The sequence below is a fragment of the Sphaerodactylus townsendi genome, linkage group LG02 (genome assembly GCF_021028975.2).
Source record: "Sphaerodactylus townsendi isolate TG3544 linkage group LG02, MPM_Stown_v2.3, whole genome shotgun sequence".
Taxonomy (NCBI): Eukaryota; Metazoa; Chordata; class Lepidosauria; order Squamata; family Sphaerodactylidae; genus Sphaerodactylus; species Sphaerodactylus townsendi.
In genome coordinates, this window is record NC_059426.1 from 137,715,609 (window position 1) to 137,730,822 (window position 15,214).

A 15,214-nucleotide genomic window follows, 5' to 3' on the forward strand; every position below is an offset into this window, starting at 1 on the left:
CAGGAACCCAAGCGAAGGACGATATATTGCGTCTCAAACCAACATGACCAAGAGAGGTTCAGGCCAGTATTGAGCATTGAGGCTCAGGTGTGCAGTATTTTTATACCCCCTTGTGCAGGTAAGGTGGGAAATTCAAACTTAGGTTTCATTTTTCTGCAACTGCTTGGGGTTTCCTTGCTGGACTTGCGGGGTTGAGCTAATTAGCAGCTCTATCTATTGTCTCTACTTCCCGGGACAATGGGATCAATTGGTCCTAGATTATATCAGTGAAACCTTGAATGGTTTATGCAGAGGTACTTCCTAAAGTCTCTGCCTAGATTATTCAAATTTGGCTGAGGCTTGAGTGAATCAGGAAGGGATTGATTGTTAGGGAGATCATATCTAGAGGTTGAGGAAATGCATGGAAGAAGCAATTGTTGAGGAGATGGTGTCTCAAAAGCAGATTAAATATAACATCCAGTATCTGGGAGTTCTCTGGGATCCATTGAGTCACAACATTTTTAGTGGGCTGTGGTAATCAAGATATGCCCATGGTCAATGAGGCTTCCAGATTCTATCGCCTGGAGTCACTCATGCATTGATTTAATTTTGTAAACAGACCTTTTGCCTTTGGCCTGTTTTTAGATGGACACTCTGATACCTACACATACAAACATGGAAACTGGCATTTTATAGCATACAGTGTAAGAAATAATATGAAAATCCAATATTTCATAAGGCAGGGGATGAAGGGCAGGGTTACACACTGAATGGTGGGCCCACATAAGAACATAAGAACAAGCCAGCTGGATCAGACCAGAGTCCATCTAGTCCAGCTCTCTGCTACTCGCAGTGGCCCACCAGGTGCCTTTGGGAGTTCACATGTAGGATGTGAAAGCAATGGCCTTCTGCGGCTGTTGCTCCCGAGCACCTGGACTGTTAAGGCATTTGCAATCTCAGATCAAAGAGGATCAAGATTGGTAGCCATAAATCGACTTCTCCTCCATAAATCTGTCCAAGCCCCTTTTAAAGCTATCCAGGTTAGTGGCCATCACCACCTCCTGTGGCAGCATATTCCAAACACCAATCACACGTTGCGTGAAGAAGTGTTTCCTTTTATTAGTTCTAATTCTTCCCCCCAGCATTTTCAATGGATGCCCCCTGGTTCTAGTATTGTGAGAAAGAGAGAAAAATTTCTCTCTGTCAACATTTTCTACCCCATGCATACTTCTATAGACTTCAATCATATCCCCCCTCAGAAGTCTCCTCTCCAACATAAAGAGTCCCAATCGCTGCAGCCTTTCCTCATAAGGAAGGTGCTCCAGTCCCTCAATCATCCTCGTTGCCCTTCTCTGCACTTTTTCTCTCTCTTCAATATCCTTTTTTGAGATGTGTCGACCAGAACTGAACACAGTACTCCAAGTCGCGGTCGCTTCTGCTTTATATAAGGGCATGACAATCTTTGCAGTTTTATTCTCAATTCCTTTCCTAATTATCCCCAGCATAGAGTTTGCCTTTTTCACAGCTGCCATGCATTGAGTTGACATTCCCATTTGAACTATCAACTAAGACGCCCAAATCCCTTTACTGGTCTGTGACTGATAGCACTGACCCCTGTAGCATGTATGTGAAGTTTGGATTTTTTGCCCCTATGTGCATCACTTGCATTTTGCTACATTGAACTGCATTTGCCATTTCTTAGCCCACTCACCTAATTTATCAAGGTCCGCTTGGAGCTCCTCGCAATCCTTTGTGGTTCTCACCACCCTACATAATTTGGTATCATCTGCAAAACTTGGCCACCACGCTACCCACCCTACTTCCAGGTCATTTATGAATAGGTTAAAGAGCACTGGTCCCAATACGGATCCTTGGGGACACCACTCCTACATCTCTCCATTGTGAGAACTTCCCATTTCCACCCACTCTTTGTTTCCTGTTTCTCAACCAGTTTTTAATCCATAGGAGGACTTCCCTCTTATTCCTTCATTGCTGAGTTTTCTCAACAGTCTCTGGTGAGGAACTTTGTCAAAAGCCTTTGGAAATCAAGTAGACAATGTCCACTGGTTCCCCTTATCCACATGCCTGTTTACATCCTCAAAGAACTCTAGTAAGTTTTGTAAGACAGGATTTGCCTCTGCAAAAGCCATGCTGACTCTTTCGCAGCAGGTCTTGCTTTTGTACATGGTTTATAATTTTATCTTTAATGACAGATTCTACTAATTTACCAGGAACAGATGTCAAACTGACTGGCCTGTAATTTCCCGGGTCCCCCCTAGATCCTTTCTTAAAGATTGGTGTGACATTGGCCATCTTCCAGTCTTCAGGGATGGAGCCTGATTTCAAGGATAAGTTGCATATTAAAGTGAGAACATCCAGCAATTTCATGCTTGAGCTCTTTAAGAACTCTTGGGTGAATGCAATCTGGGCCAGGGGATTTGGTAGCATTTAGTTTATCAATGGCTGCCAGAACGTCTTCCTTGTCTACCACTATCTTCGCTAGTTCCTCGGATTCGCCTCCTAAGAAGCTTGGTTCAGGTGCAGGAATCTCCCTCACCTCCTCTTGGGTGAAGACAGATGCAAAGAATTCATTCAGCTTTTCTGCAATCACCCTGTCGTCTTTTAGCACACCTTTGTTCCTTTGTCATCCTAACGGACCTACCGCTTCCCTTGCTGGCTTCCTGCTTTGATGTACTTGAAGAACTGTTTGTTGCTAGTCTTGATGTTCGCGGCCATCGTTCCTCATAATCCTTTTTGCCTCCCTTACAGCTAACTTGGCTTCTCTTTTGCCACCATTTGTGTTCTGTCTGGTATTCTTCATCAGTTAAAGTTGGACTTCCATTTTCTAAAGACATCTTTTTTCCTAATAATTTCCTCAAGCGTCCCTTGTTAACCATGGTGGCTTTCTTTTGGACTGAAGTGGCTGCCTTTCTAACCTGTGGAACACATTCCAGCTTGAGCTTTTAAGACTGCGTTTTTAAATAACCTCCAAGCATCTTGGACATTTTTTGACTCTCTTGATTTTTCCTTTTCAACTTCCTGCGCTTTATCCCCTCATCTTTGAGAAATTTCCCTTTCTGAAGACAAATGTAACTTCGGTAGTAGTTGTCACTTGTTAAGCATGCAGAGATACTGAATCTGACAGCATTGTGGTTAGCTGTTCCTATCGGCTCAACAACACTGACTTCGCACCAAGGTCCTGGGTCCCACATAGAATTAGATCTAGGATCACATCTCCCTGGTTGGTTCTAAAACCATCTGCTCTAAGCCACAGTCATTTAGCATATCCAGGAATGTTCTCTCCTTACTATGACCTGAACATGCATTTTCCAGTTTATATGGGGATATTAGTTAAAAATAAGCCCATTACCACGACATTTTGCTTTTGTTGGCCTCTCTAATTTCTTTTCCATCTCAGAATCCTGTTGTGCTTTGGTCAGGGGCGATAATATATTCCTATGTTAAACTATGCTTCACCCTGGTATTGATATCCACAGTGCTTCTGTGAGGAATCAGCTCCCCTGCATTGTCTATTTTATGTGACACTATGCTCTCTTTGATGTAGAGAGGAGCCACCCCACCCCATCGCCCTGTCCTATCCTTCCTGTAGAGCCTGTAACCTGGGATAACAGCATCCCACTGGTTCTCCTCATTCCACCATGTCTCTGTGATGCCCACTATATCAATGTCCTCCTTCAGAAACTCTGTACTCCAGCTCCCCATTTTGGAGTTGAATGCTTCTACTATTAGCATAGAGACACTTGTATGCACTCTGTCTCTGTCCTAACCTGGGATTTGTGTGTTTTTTGCCCTCTAGCCTTTTGTAGACACTATCACTTATCATATTGCTGTTGCTCCTCCGCTTGTATGTGGTTGATTTAGAAAAAACCTCCTTCTCTGTCTGCATCCCCATGGACTCTGTATTCCGAACTGAAGTCACCTCAGCTCCTGTAGGCTTTCCCCAGGGATCCAGTTTAAAAGCTGTTCTGCCACCTTTTTTTAATGTTGGCGCCAGCAACCTGGTTCCTCTTTGGTTAAAGATGAAGCCCGTCCCTTTTTGTACGAGCCTGCCACTTATCCAAGGAGTTCCCCAGTTCTGACAAATCTGAAACCCTCTGCCTTGCACCACCTTCTCATCCACGCATTGAGACCCTGTGTCTCGCTTGCCTGGCTTCGCCCTGCGCGTGGAACAGGTAGCATTTCAGAATGCCACCTTGGGGGTCCTGGATTTTAACCTGTTTCCTAGCAGCCTAAATTTAGCTTCAGAACCTCCGGCTACATTTCCCAATGTCATTGGTACCAATGTGGACCACAACTGCTTGACTCCACTTGCTTTGTCTAACAGCCTATCTGGGCAGAAGGCGTGACATCGCATAACCGCACCAGGCAGGCAGATCACCATCGCGGTCATCAGCCTGTCACAAACCCAACTCTCTATATTCTGATGATGAGATCACCCACTGCAAGGAGCCCCCACCTCCCCCCAGGGGTATCCTCAGTCGAATCACCGAGAGGATATCTGACCACTAGCTAAGGAAGGGGTCCCATCTAAGGGAACATCTTCCCCCCCACCTCAGGAACTGGCACCCTCCTGTCACCCAGACTCCTCATTCATCCATGACATCTGAAGAGATGTCACCTTGGGAATGGGACCGGCTGCTAAGGTCCCTGACAAGCCTTGTTTGTTTGCCCACTCTCTGCCTCCTCTCCAAACTTCTCCAGGTCACCGCCACCTTGGCTTCAAAGAGAACGCTTACCGCGTTCAGCATGGAGTGCCAGAGCTCATTACAGCGAGGGCACACCCGCGACTTCTGTCGCCTAGTGGCAGATAGTCATTACATGTCATGACTTACTCGAAGTGCAAAACACTGGAAAAGCCCCCCATCCCCTGCTGGCTTCCTGCCTTCATTATCGTGATTTTTGTTTAAGATATTTAAGATATTACACTTTTAGTCAGTGCCTTGCTTGGGCTATCTGTACCTACTATCCACTCAAGAAGTGTCCTTATTTTTTTTAAAAAAAAGAAAAGAAATTAGTGCAGCGCCACTAGAGGCATGGCCCTTCATGACTCAAGAGACTGAACTAAAGAGACTGAATGACTCACCTCAGGAGCCCCACCTTTATTGCCAGGACAAAGAGTAACCTCCTGTTAACCCCTGTTAAGCCCACCTCCAGCAGTCTCAGCTCTTAGCAACCTTACAAGGAGAAAAGTAACCCTATACAAACCTGTGTTAAAATACACTGTTTTAAAAGATGTGGCTTTGAGAAAAGCCCTCCAAAATGAACACCAGAGTCACTCTGCTCTTCCTGGCCCAGTTGCCTTGTCCACTGCTGCTCCTTTCATAGAAGCAAAACTCCATGTCTTGGGCCTGCCTCCCAATGTTAAAGCTATGCTCCCTCCCAACAAGATGTTCTCTGCTATAAAAGCTAGACTTTTTGAATTAGAACATCAGGAATTGATGGCTCATGCAAAAAAAGTTCTACTCTCCCCTCTCCCTTGGCATCCCATATGGCAGCCTAGGCATAGCCAGATATTTGTTCTCTCTTTCTCTCTTTCTGATCCGGAGCACTGACGTGCCATCACTTTGGCCAGATGCAATGTGCTTCCTTCCACTTTGAGGGATGGAAAAGGTCCAAAACACCCATAGCGAGCATTTTTGCATCTGCACGCTGAAAACTGCAGAAACTGTACACCATGTTCTGTATTATTGCCCCCTTCATAACTGGGCCAGAACAAAGTTCCTCTCAACCTATTTGATGGGCTTAGAGTGCTGGACAGACCAGCAGAAGGCAGTTTATCTATTAAACAATGAATCCAGCTATGCTCTAGAGCAAGCGACCCAGGTTTTTTTTATGCAGGTGATAAAACAAACAATCTTAATTTTGTCAAAGGAGCTTTCTGACCAGATTCAGCATGGTTCTGGTGGGTTTTCAGGCTGTGTGGCCATGGTCACCGGTGGATTTTGTTCCTAACGTTTTGCCACCATCTGTGGCTGGCATCTTCAGAGGTGTATCACAGAGAAACAGACTTTCATCTGTGATACACCTCTGAAATATCTCTACCGGGCATCTCAGGCTCACTTTGGGCTCAAAATCCTGAACTCTGGCTCTACAGCCGGAAAATCCACCAGAGACTCATCTATAATTGCTTTGTATGTTGTCTTTTAATTTTTTGTATCTTGTTTTGGGTCTTGGTACTATGCCATTAAAGGTTATATATATATATATTGCTGCTAGTAGCTGCCACAGGACACCTCTTCATTCCTTGCCTTGGCTAGCCTGAGTGCTATAGGTGCTATAGGTGACTACTACAGCAAAATATGAAAATGGGCATTACTGTGGGTGCCCCTCTTCATCAAAGTTAGAGAATGGTATTTTCCTGACAGACAGAAGGTTAAAAAAACAAGGTAAAACTGGACAGGCTGATCTGTTTTTTCCTTGGACCATTGGCTGCTCTCCAAATAAGAGTTTCAGGAACCTATATCTAACATTCAGCTTGTGAGAATGGAACAAATGCTGCCTTACTGCCTATACAATGCATGAAGTGCAATTAACAGAGGAGCCCCAACAAGTACAGGTGTTGAGTAGACACTCATCATTTGCTGGCTGATGCATCTGCTATCAAAAGTGCAAGAAGACATTTAAGAATGCAACAAAGCTTTGCTGGAATATGAATTACTGACAGTTTTGTTAAAAAATGTCCTGGCAATGTTTCAGAACCACTGTTATATGTGTTTCATAATTTAATTCCTCAAATGTTTTTAAATTAGTGTACCATTCCTTCTGTCATCACCTGTAGATTTTTTTCCTTCAGTCCATCCCTTGGTTTTTTCAGTTTGTCCTTAAAAAAACAGAACAAAACAAAAGCAGTAACTAACTACATAAATAAATGAGATCAATAACCAGGGCCGCTTTTTTAGATTTGATGAACGTGAAGCATTTTGCTATTATGTTCTTCTCTTCTTTCCTAGCGTGAGGACATTCAGGACATGTTGACAGCCAATATTAATAAGCTTAAGACTAATACTAGCGGGGGCCAGATACAATTCTGGCAGAGTTAAGTGCTCTTTACAATAATTATGCTGTCCTTTAAAAGGATTGCTTTCACATTTGTATCATGCATTTACTGAGATTTCCTTTTACTGTCTGTTGTTTTGCAGGTGATTCATATAACAGGAAGGTTGCGCCTGAGAGTCTCGCTGTCCCATGGGCGGACAGTCCCTAGCCAAATCATGGGGCTTGTAGTTGTTGCTCATGCTTTGCCCCCTCCTACAATCAATGAAGTCAGAATCGACTGCCACATGTTTGTTACGCGAGTAAACATGGACCTCAATATCGTATACTGTGAAAATAGGTACAGCATTTTGGATTTTGTTTTATTTTGATTTTTTTTAGTGTTGCACATTTTAATGTCCAGTTCTATCACAGTAAAATTTTTGAAGGGCACTGGTTTAACATGAAGATAATTATTCCAGTTATATGTAGTGAAGCTCATTTTGATATTTGGAACACTACTCTAGAGACTTCCTAAGGAATATTAGGACAAACTTGCAGACTGAATATTGCTTTTCTGAATGCAAAACTGCAGCAGTAACCTCAGGATCAGTAGTTCCCACATACCTAGCAAGTATAATACTAAGCACATAGTGCAATCCATTTTCCCTCTAGCCATATCTGCAGCATCTTCATGTGCAAACATGCACTTGCATATAGACATTCATCTTTTACAACGGGCAAGCCTGGAGCAATGAATTACCTTACTCAGAGGCTCTGTGAGTGTTCCAATTTTTTTCTCACAGCTGGTCCAACATTAGATAGTTCTCAGATTGCTTTGTTTCAATGTGACAAAAGTTTTTGCACAAAATGACAAACGTCTATTCAGCAGCGGAGTCATTCAGCAGTTGAACTGAATGCCTAGGGAGGTGATGAGTTCCCTTTCACTTCATGCAGCAGCTGGACAAACACTTGACCAGGCCATATTTGGCTGATCCTGAGCAAGGGGTTGGACTGCAGGGCCTGTATGGCCCCTTCCAACTCTATGATTCTTCATGGAGGCTGAACATGCTCCATATGTCCCTGTCATTTTTAACTGGGAACCTCAGAACAGCAGGTTTGGAGGTTTCAACACATTTACTTTCTCCAGAGAACCCAATGTGATCTATTACAAGACTGCCTTAGTCCTTTCACCTACACTGTCATGCCTTGGTTGCAGTGTCTTACAGTACCATCCTAAGTAAAGTTATGCCTTTCTTTGTTGAAGTCAGTAGGCTTAGAAGTGTGTAATTCTTCTTAGGATGACGCTGCTACAGGAAGCACTGCTATTGATGGCAATGCTACAGGAAGACAACATAGTGTGACAAAAAGGGAACTGAGAATTGACTATTTTAATTCCTTTTTCTGTCTGGCTTCTCCAATAAATGGTAACCTGCAAGTGAGAAAAATCTTGAAGCTTTATATAATGCATTACAGTACTTAAATGCCTCTACAATTATCAAATGCAATGTCTGGAACTTTTACATGTGGAATAATTCAGGGATAGAGAAAAATTTGTTCCGTTTGCTTCAACTACAAAAATCCCCAAGGATCCATTTTTCAGCACTTACTGTAGAAGAAGATGATAGGCAGCTGGGATTGACCTTCCTTTAGTAGCCATTTACTGATATGGCAAGGTTGTGATCAGACTCTATCTATGAAGTCATAAATAAGTCATGTCACCAGTAAGTGGAGCAGCTGAGCAGATTTTCACTCCAGTATGCCTTGAGCTCCCTGCCACAAGGTTCTTTATTATTTAGCCTGTCGCAGACAAACTTGCCTATCCTATGAGTACTTAGTATACTAGGGAAGAGCCAGGACAGAGAGACATCCTACCTGCAATTATGCTCATGCTATACTATCAGCAAGGAAAGAAAATTGAAGATTGGATGTTATGGTCTAAACTGGTCCCAATTGAAAGCATCCATGGTAATCTACAGCAAATATAAACTCTCCACAACCTAGTGAAAACAAACACCTTTGAACAAATCTTTATTAAAACTACTATTTCAGAAAGATAGCTTGTCAAAGAGGGATAATCTAATGGGAATTTCTGTAATGTAGAGAACCAGTGTGGTGTAATATTTAAGAGTAGTGGACTCTAATCGGTTGAACATGGTTCAGTTCCCCACTCCTGTACATGAAGCCTGCTGGGTGTCCTTGAGCCAGTCCCAACTCTCAGAATTTTATCATCGCACATGGAGGCAGGCAGTGGCAAACCACCTCCGAACATCTCTTGCCTTGAAAACCCTTCATGGTTGCCATAAGTCAGCTGTGCCTTGGCAGCACTTTGCACCGCCATTTCTGTAATTTGCTGCCATATTTTTAAAAAATTGCATGCAGTTCTTGTTGCACCTAAAGATTTGTCCTTTATCAGTAATTTCTGCACTTTAAGGTATGAACCTTCTTTCGGATTTGATAGCCTCTCTGCTTTGCAAAAGACTCTATAAAGTTCTCCCTTTGAACTCTAACTGCTACCAGTTCGTACCTGAGAAGAAACAAATATAATGGTTTAAATCATGAAAATGAATGCTGTCATGTAAACAAAAATAAAAATGCTTGTGCAGACTGTACTGATTCACCCCAAGTGTTTTTCAGTTTGGGGGTCTTTTTTTTTTACGACTGATGCCTGAGGACATTGACATCTGGACAATCAATGACAGAAACATTCCCTTACATAGAGAGACTGAGCACAGCATAGAGCAGGAAGAACTGCTGAAAGGATTTAGAAGTTTCTGTGTTGAGGAAACCACAAAGTCCCAGTTGAAAGGACCAGGAGTGAAAGCTGAGCTCCCAGCAGAATAAGACTAAAAAAGATAACACCCTCAGGCATCTGTATGCCTCCGCATTTAAATCATATTGCTTGAAATGCCCGTTTGGACTTTGTGCCAGGAAACTGTTGAAGAGGCTTTTTCATGAATATACCCAATAGAAGACCAATCTGTTGAAATGAAAGCTGTCTCTAATCATTTAGCATAAGCATGGCATGTTCTCATTTTATTATGTAACCTTGAATTATCTTGCTCTTTTAATGAGGAGCTTTGTATTTTAAATAATTATATTATCTTAGCGAGTGTTGTGTGAGGGGTGCGGGCTTGCTGAGAACTGGTTTCTGCATTTTTTTTGAATGCGCAGATTTCAGCAGCTTTCCTTGGAAAAACATAATTTCAGCTTGCTATGATGCCTTGTTTGCACACTGGTGTTCTATAAGCAGAAATATTTATGGATTAGACAAATTAATTTTTCCCACCAAGCAAAATTATGCATTATGTGTAGCTCTGGGCTTTTCCCAATTTCTTTCTACAAAAGCATGGTGAAGGTTATGATTCAAAGAAAACTGTAGATGGAGTGGGAAAATATATTTCTCTTTGTACTGTTTTCCAATTGAAGATCACCATCACTAAGCAGCTTCTCCTCTCCCACCCATCCACCTCCCCCCCCCCCCGCCGAGAAATTTACAGGTACTCATTTTTTTGTTTTTGCCTCCCAGTGCTGGTAAAATTAGCTTAAAATAGTAATTTAGAGCAGTGAAAAAGTTAAATAGTCCATCTTCCCATATTCTGGTCTCCTTGTGTCTATATGTCACTTAAAAATACCAAAAAGAATCACAGAGCTACATGTAATCTGTAGTTGTACCCTTGTGAGTTTGTGCATCTGTCAAATATGTGAATGGGACATTGAATGCTGATTATCTACATCAGTACAGCAAGATAACATGGAATTGGCATTCCAAAAATGGCTTTACAGGCAGATACTTTTTAGGATTAGGACAGAATTCATTTGTCTGCTCCTGTATTTTTTTCCTTCTTGATTTATAGGTTCTATTTTTCCTTTATAGGATTAGTGATTATATGGATCTTACTCCTGTAGACATTGTAGGGAAGAGATGTTACCACTTCATTCACGCTGAAGATGTGGAAGGGATCAGGCACAGTCACTTAGATTGTAAGTACCGTGGCCTTGTCGAAATGATCTGGCCTCTAACTGCTCTTTCACTGTACATTCCTTTTTGGTTTCTTCTGTGAGTCATTCAGATGCCACATGCATACATTCTTCTATCACTTCAGATTGTCAGTAAGTGTTTGGACCTCACTCTGGTGAATTTGAATGACACTGAATTTGCACTTGTGGTTGCACGGAAGAGAATAGGGGCATCTGCTTGAAAGCTGAACCCTAAAGAATGCCAGTGTGATGAATTGCAGGGACGTAGGTAAGGGGGGGGGGATTCTCGGGTTCAAACCCATCCCATTACATGTCCGGCTTGCTTGAAACAATGCATGGAATGGAACAGCCAAAAAACCGTCAGTCACCGAAACCACCCCATAAAAAATCTATACCTATGTCACTGAAAGGCATCAAATGCGGGGTATATTGGGAAATGAAGGGTCCTGTATAGGATGTATATCACTTCCTGTCTGTTTCACTTTCTGCGTCACTTTAAGTTTACAAAATGTGGCGTTGCTCCATTTGCGGTAGCTGAGTGAAGGGGTGCTGAGTCGGCTGTGGTGGTTAAGAGAGTGAAAGATTCAAATTAATCATTGTGTTAAGCAGTGAATAAAGTGACTGTCTCCTGCCCTTTGTTAGCATGGCCTTCATCCCCTGCCTTATGAAATATTGGATTTTCATATTATTTCTTACACTGTGTGCTATAAGATGTCAGTTTCCATGTTTGTATGGGTGGATAGCAGAGTGTCCAAGCTGAAAGCAAGCCTAAGGCAAAACAGTCTGTTTTCAAAGATTAGATCTATGAGTTACTCCAGTGATGCAATCTGGACGTCTCATGACACAAGGACATGCATCTTGATTATCACACTCTGCCAGAGCACTTCGTTAACATAATGGAATCTGTAGAACTCCTGGATACCACACCTTGCCTAATAATGTCTGCAGCTATGCAAATGATACAGGAATACCATGCTCTAAGATTGTGATATCTCTCTGCCACTAGAAACCATTTCCTCAACAATTGCTCCTTCCCTGCATTTCCTCTACCTCTAGATACGATCTCCCTAACAATCAATCCCTTCCTGATCCAATCAAAGCCTCAGTTAAATTGAATACATGGGCAGAGTCCTTTAGAAGACCCTCTATTCAAAAGCCCATCAAGGCTTTCCTGATGTAATCAAGGAGCAATTGACTCTATTATCCTGGGACTTAGAAACAATAGATGAGCCCTTAATTAGCTCAAGCCTGCAATCCCAGCATGGAAACCCAGAAAATCCGGGAATAGAAACTTACTTAAAAATCCAGGAACAGAAACTTACTAGCTCCCACCCCAAACTGCTCACAGGGGTATAAAAATACAGCGCACCCCAAGTTCCACGTTATTAATGCTGCTGGCTTTTGCTCCAGCTTCTGCTGGCTGAAGTTCTCAATGCTGGCTCTCAATGCTGGCTCAAGCCCTCCAGGCTGGCTCCAGCTGCTGCTGGCCCCCACTCTCCATGCTGGCATAGGAACCCCTGCCTTCTTCCAGAACTTCTCTGCAGAATTTAGGTAACGTATAAGTCCCCTGCTCCCCCTCCCAACCTATCATCCAAACCTATCTTTTTCCTCCCTGCTTATATCACTTAGGAACTGTGTGTATGCTTCTCCATGTCTTACTGTGTGATTGCTTGCAACCAAAATTTATATAAAAATATTTAAACTTCAATTTGGTCTCTTTTGCATTCTCTGTAAAACGTTTCAAAAGCCAATTCTGGTATAGCTGTCTAAAAGATCCCACCTAGCCTGCCTCTCGCACTGCCAAGCTGAGTTATTTTCCCCATTGCTACTTTAAAAATATATTCATACTGTTAAGTTAGGTAACACCTTCATGAAGAAGAGACCATTTTGTAAGGAAGAGCCTGAACTTTCCTCTGGGTGATCCCACAGGGGACCATGCCCCCAGGAAATGCCCTGTGATTGGATCCAGTCTGGTCACAAAAAAAGAGGCTGGACTAAATAGACCCTCTGTTTGATCTGGCAAGGCTGTTCTTCTCTTCACCTACATCTGGGACCATTCCCCCCCCCCCCCCAGTTACTGTGAGAAACCATCTCAAGGGGATGAACAGTCTGCATCAAATCCTGTCAATCGTCTCTTGAGTCTTGTTGTATCAAGGAACATAAAAACAGGGCAGATGCGTCATACCCAGACTCAGAGCTAACATAAAAGCCCTTCCTTGGCATATCATCCTTAACCCTTACGAAGGAAACCCTTGGATAGGAAGGACTGGCAGCTACTTCATGTTTCCACTAGAAACTCTCTCCTCCTTTAAAGAAAATATTCAAAATGTGTCAGAGGAATTCGGCAAATCCATAGAAAACCATAAATTTGTTCTATATAGTTGCTTCTTAGACGTAAATAATACTGCAGTATAGTTAGTATATTTTGTTTTAATGAAAAACAAAAATATGGAAGTCCACAAGTGACAGAATGCTTTTGCTGGGTAAATCTGGAACTGGGATACCGATACCCATGTTCATCATTTGGGGCAGGCGAGATTGTACCACAATCCACTATGAAATGCCATTCGGTGTCAATAATGTCCATGACACCCAGGAAGGAAGGAAGGAAGGAAGGAAGGAAGGAAGGAAGGAAGGAAGGGAAGGAAGGACACCCAGGAAGGAAGGAAGGAAGGAAGGAAGGAAGGAAGGAAGGAAGGAAGGAAGGAAGGAAGGAAGGAAGGAAGGAAGGAAGGAAGGAAGGAAGGAAGGAAGGAAGGAAGGAAGGAAGGAAGGAAGGAAGGAAGGAAGGAAGGAAGATCGCACCAGCACTGTTGTCCTCTTGATCATATTCATGGCCCGCCTTCTCCAAAAGATCAGCTTCACACATCCCTGCAAGGTGACAACAGTGTAAGCAGACCGGTTCCTACACTTGCTTCCACCGGCATCACTCAGGCACTACCACCCCCTTCAATTAGCCAACATTCACACGTCTTCTTGCATCCACCAGTTCTCATTCATCCATCATCACTCATCCATCGTCCATCCACGCCAGTGATCCACACTGGAAGCAAAGCTTCACAGCAATGGAACACCCCCATCCATCCACCATTCATCCATCGTCCATCCATGCCAGTGATCCACGCTGGAAGCAAAGCTTCGCAGCAATGGAACACCCCCATCCATCCACCATTCATCCATCGTCCATCCACGCCAGTGATCCACACTGGAAGCAAAGCTTCACAGCAATGGAACACCCCCATCCATCCACCATTCGTCCATCGTCCATCCACGCCAGTGATCCACGCTGGAAGCAAAGCTTCACAGCAATGGAACACCCCCATCCATCCATCATTCATCGATTGTCCATCCACGCCAGTGATCCACGCTGGAAGCAAAGCTTCACAGCAATGGAACACCCCCATCCATCCATCCATCCATCCATCCATCCATCCATCCATCCATCCATCCATCCATCCATCCATCCATCCATCCAGGCTTCAGGTCATGAGTTACCAGCTGCCTACATTACAAGTCTGCCCGCATCCGCAGGAGAACTTGCCTTCCTGATCTTCTCCCATCCACAAGGCCACCCTCCTCTTCTGTGCTTCCATTCGTCTCCTCTGCTGTCAACTTTGACCGACGTGCTTGCTGCCTGGTGGAGAAACAGAGGGAGATTCAAGACTTAAGAGCCTTTCTGAGAACTCAGGGACAGTTCGACTTCAGCCCCTCGGGTTCTCCTCCCAAGGTCCCTTGACTGCTCTCTGGAAGGAAGAGCACACAACGAACCCTGTAGGCAATACACCAAAATACATTAATTATTCATTAATCAGTTACTAGTGATCTTCACACTTCCTCCACAACATCCTTGGGTCTCTTGTCCAGAATTTCATCTTCAGTCCTCACAGCACAGTTTAAGTCTTACAGCTCAATCGGGATTTAAGCCCATATACCCCACATCATGTTCTGACCAATTGGCTGCCACTCCACACTGACCCTTCCAGACTGGAGAGATCATACCCAAGGACCATTTGTGGATGCCTCCTCTTCCCACCTCCTGCTGTTGCTGGTCTGAGTGCCCCTGAGCTTGCCATCCTCTGAAGTTAGCAGTGTTCCCATGATAAATAGGCCTCCTTTGTCAAGCTGGGACTGTGATGTCACAAGAACCCAGAGGTCACTGCTGCTAAAGATAATGGAAATCAACCCCTCCCCATCATCCATCTGGTCTCACCACAGCAAAAAGATATGGGTACCAGACCATGGCCACACAGCCCAATAAATG

At 43.5% G+C, this 15,214-nt stretch overlaps 1 protein-coding gene across 14 annotated transcripts in view; it reads left to right on the top strand.

The window, feature by feature from the left end:
- Positions 1 to 15,214, top strand: part of NPAS3 (neuronal PAS domain protein 3) — an 875,259-nt gene that overhangs the window by 817,442 nt on the left and 42,603 nt on the right. For all 14 annotated transcript variants that reach the window (XM_048484759.1, XM_048484762.1, XM_048484764.1 and 11 more), the window contains 2 exons: positions 7,140 to 7,333; positions 10,850 to 10,956. In XM_048484759.1, coding sequence (XP_048340716.1) covers positions 7,140 to 7,333; positions 10,850 to 10,956 — 301 coding nt within the window. The remainder of the gene's footprint in view (positions 1 to 7,139; positions 7,334 to 10,849; positions 10,957 to 15,214) is intronic.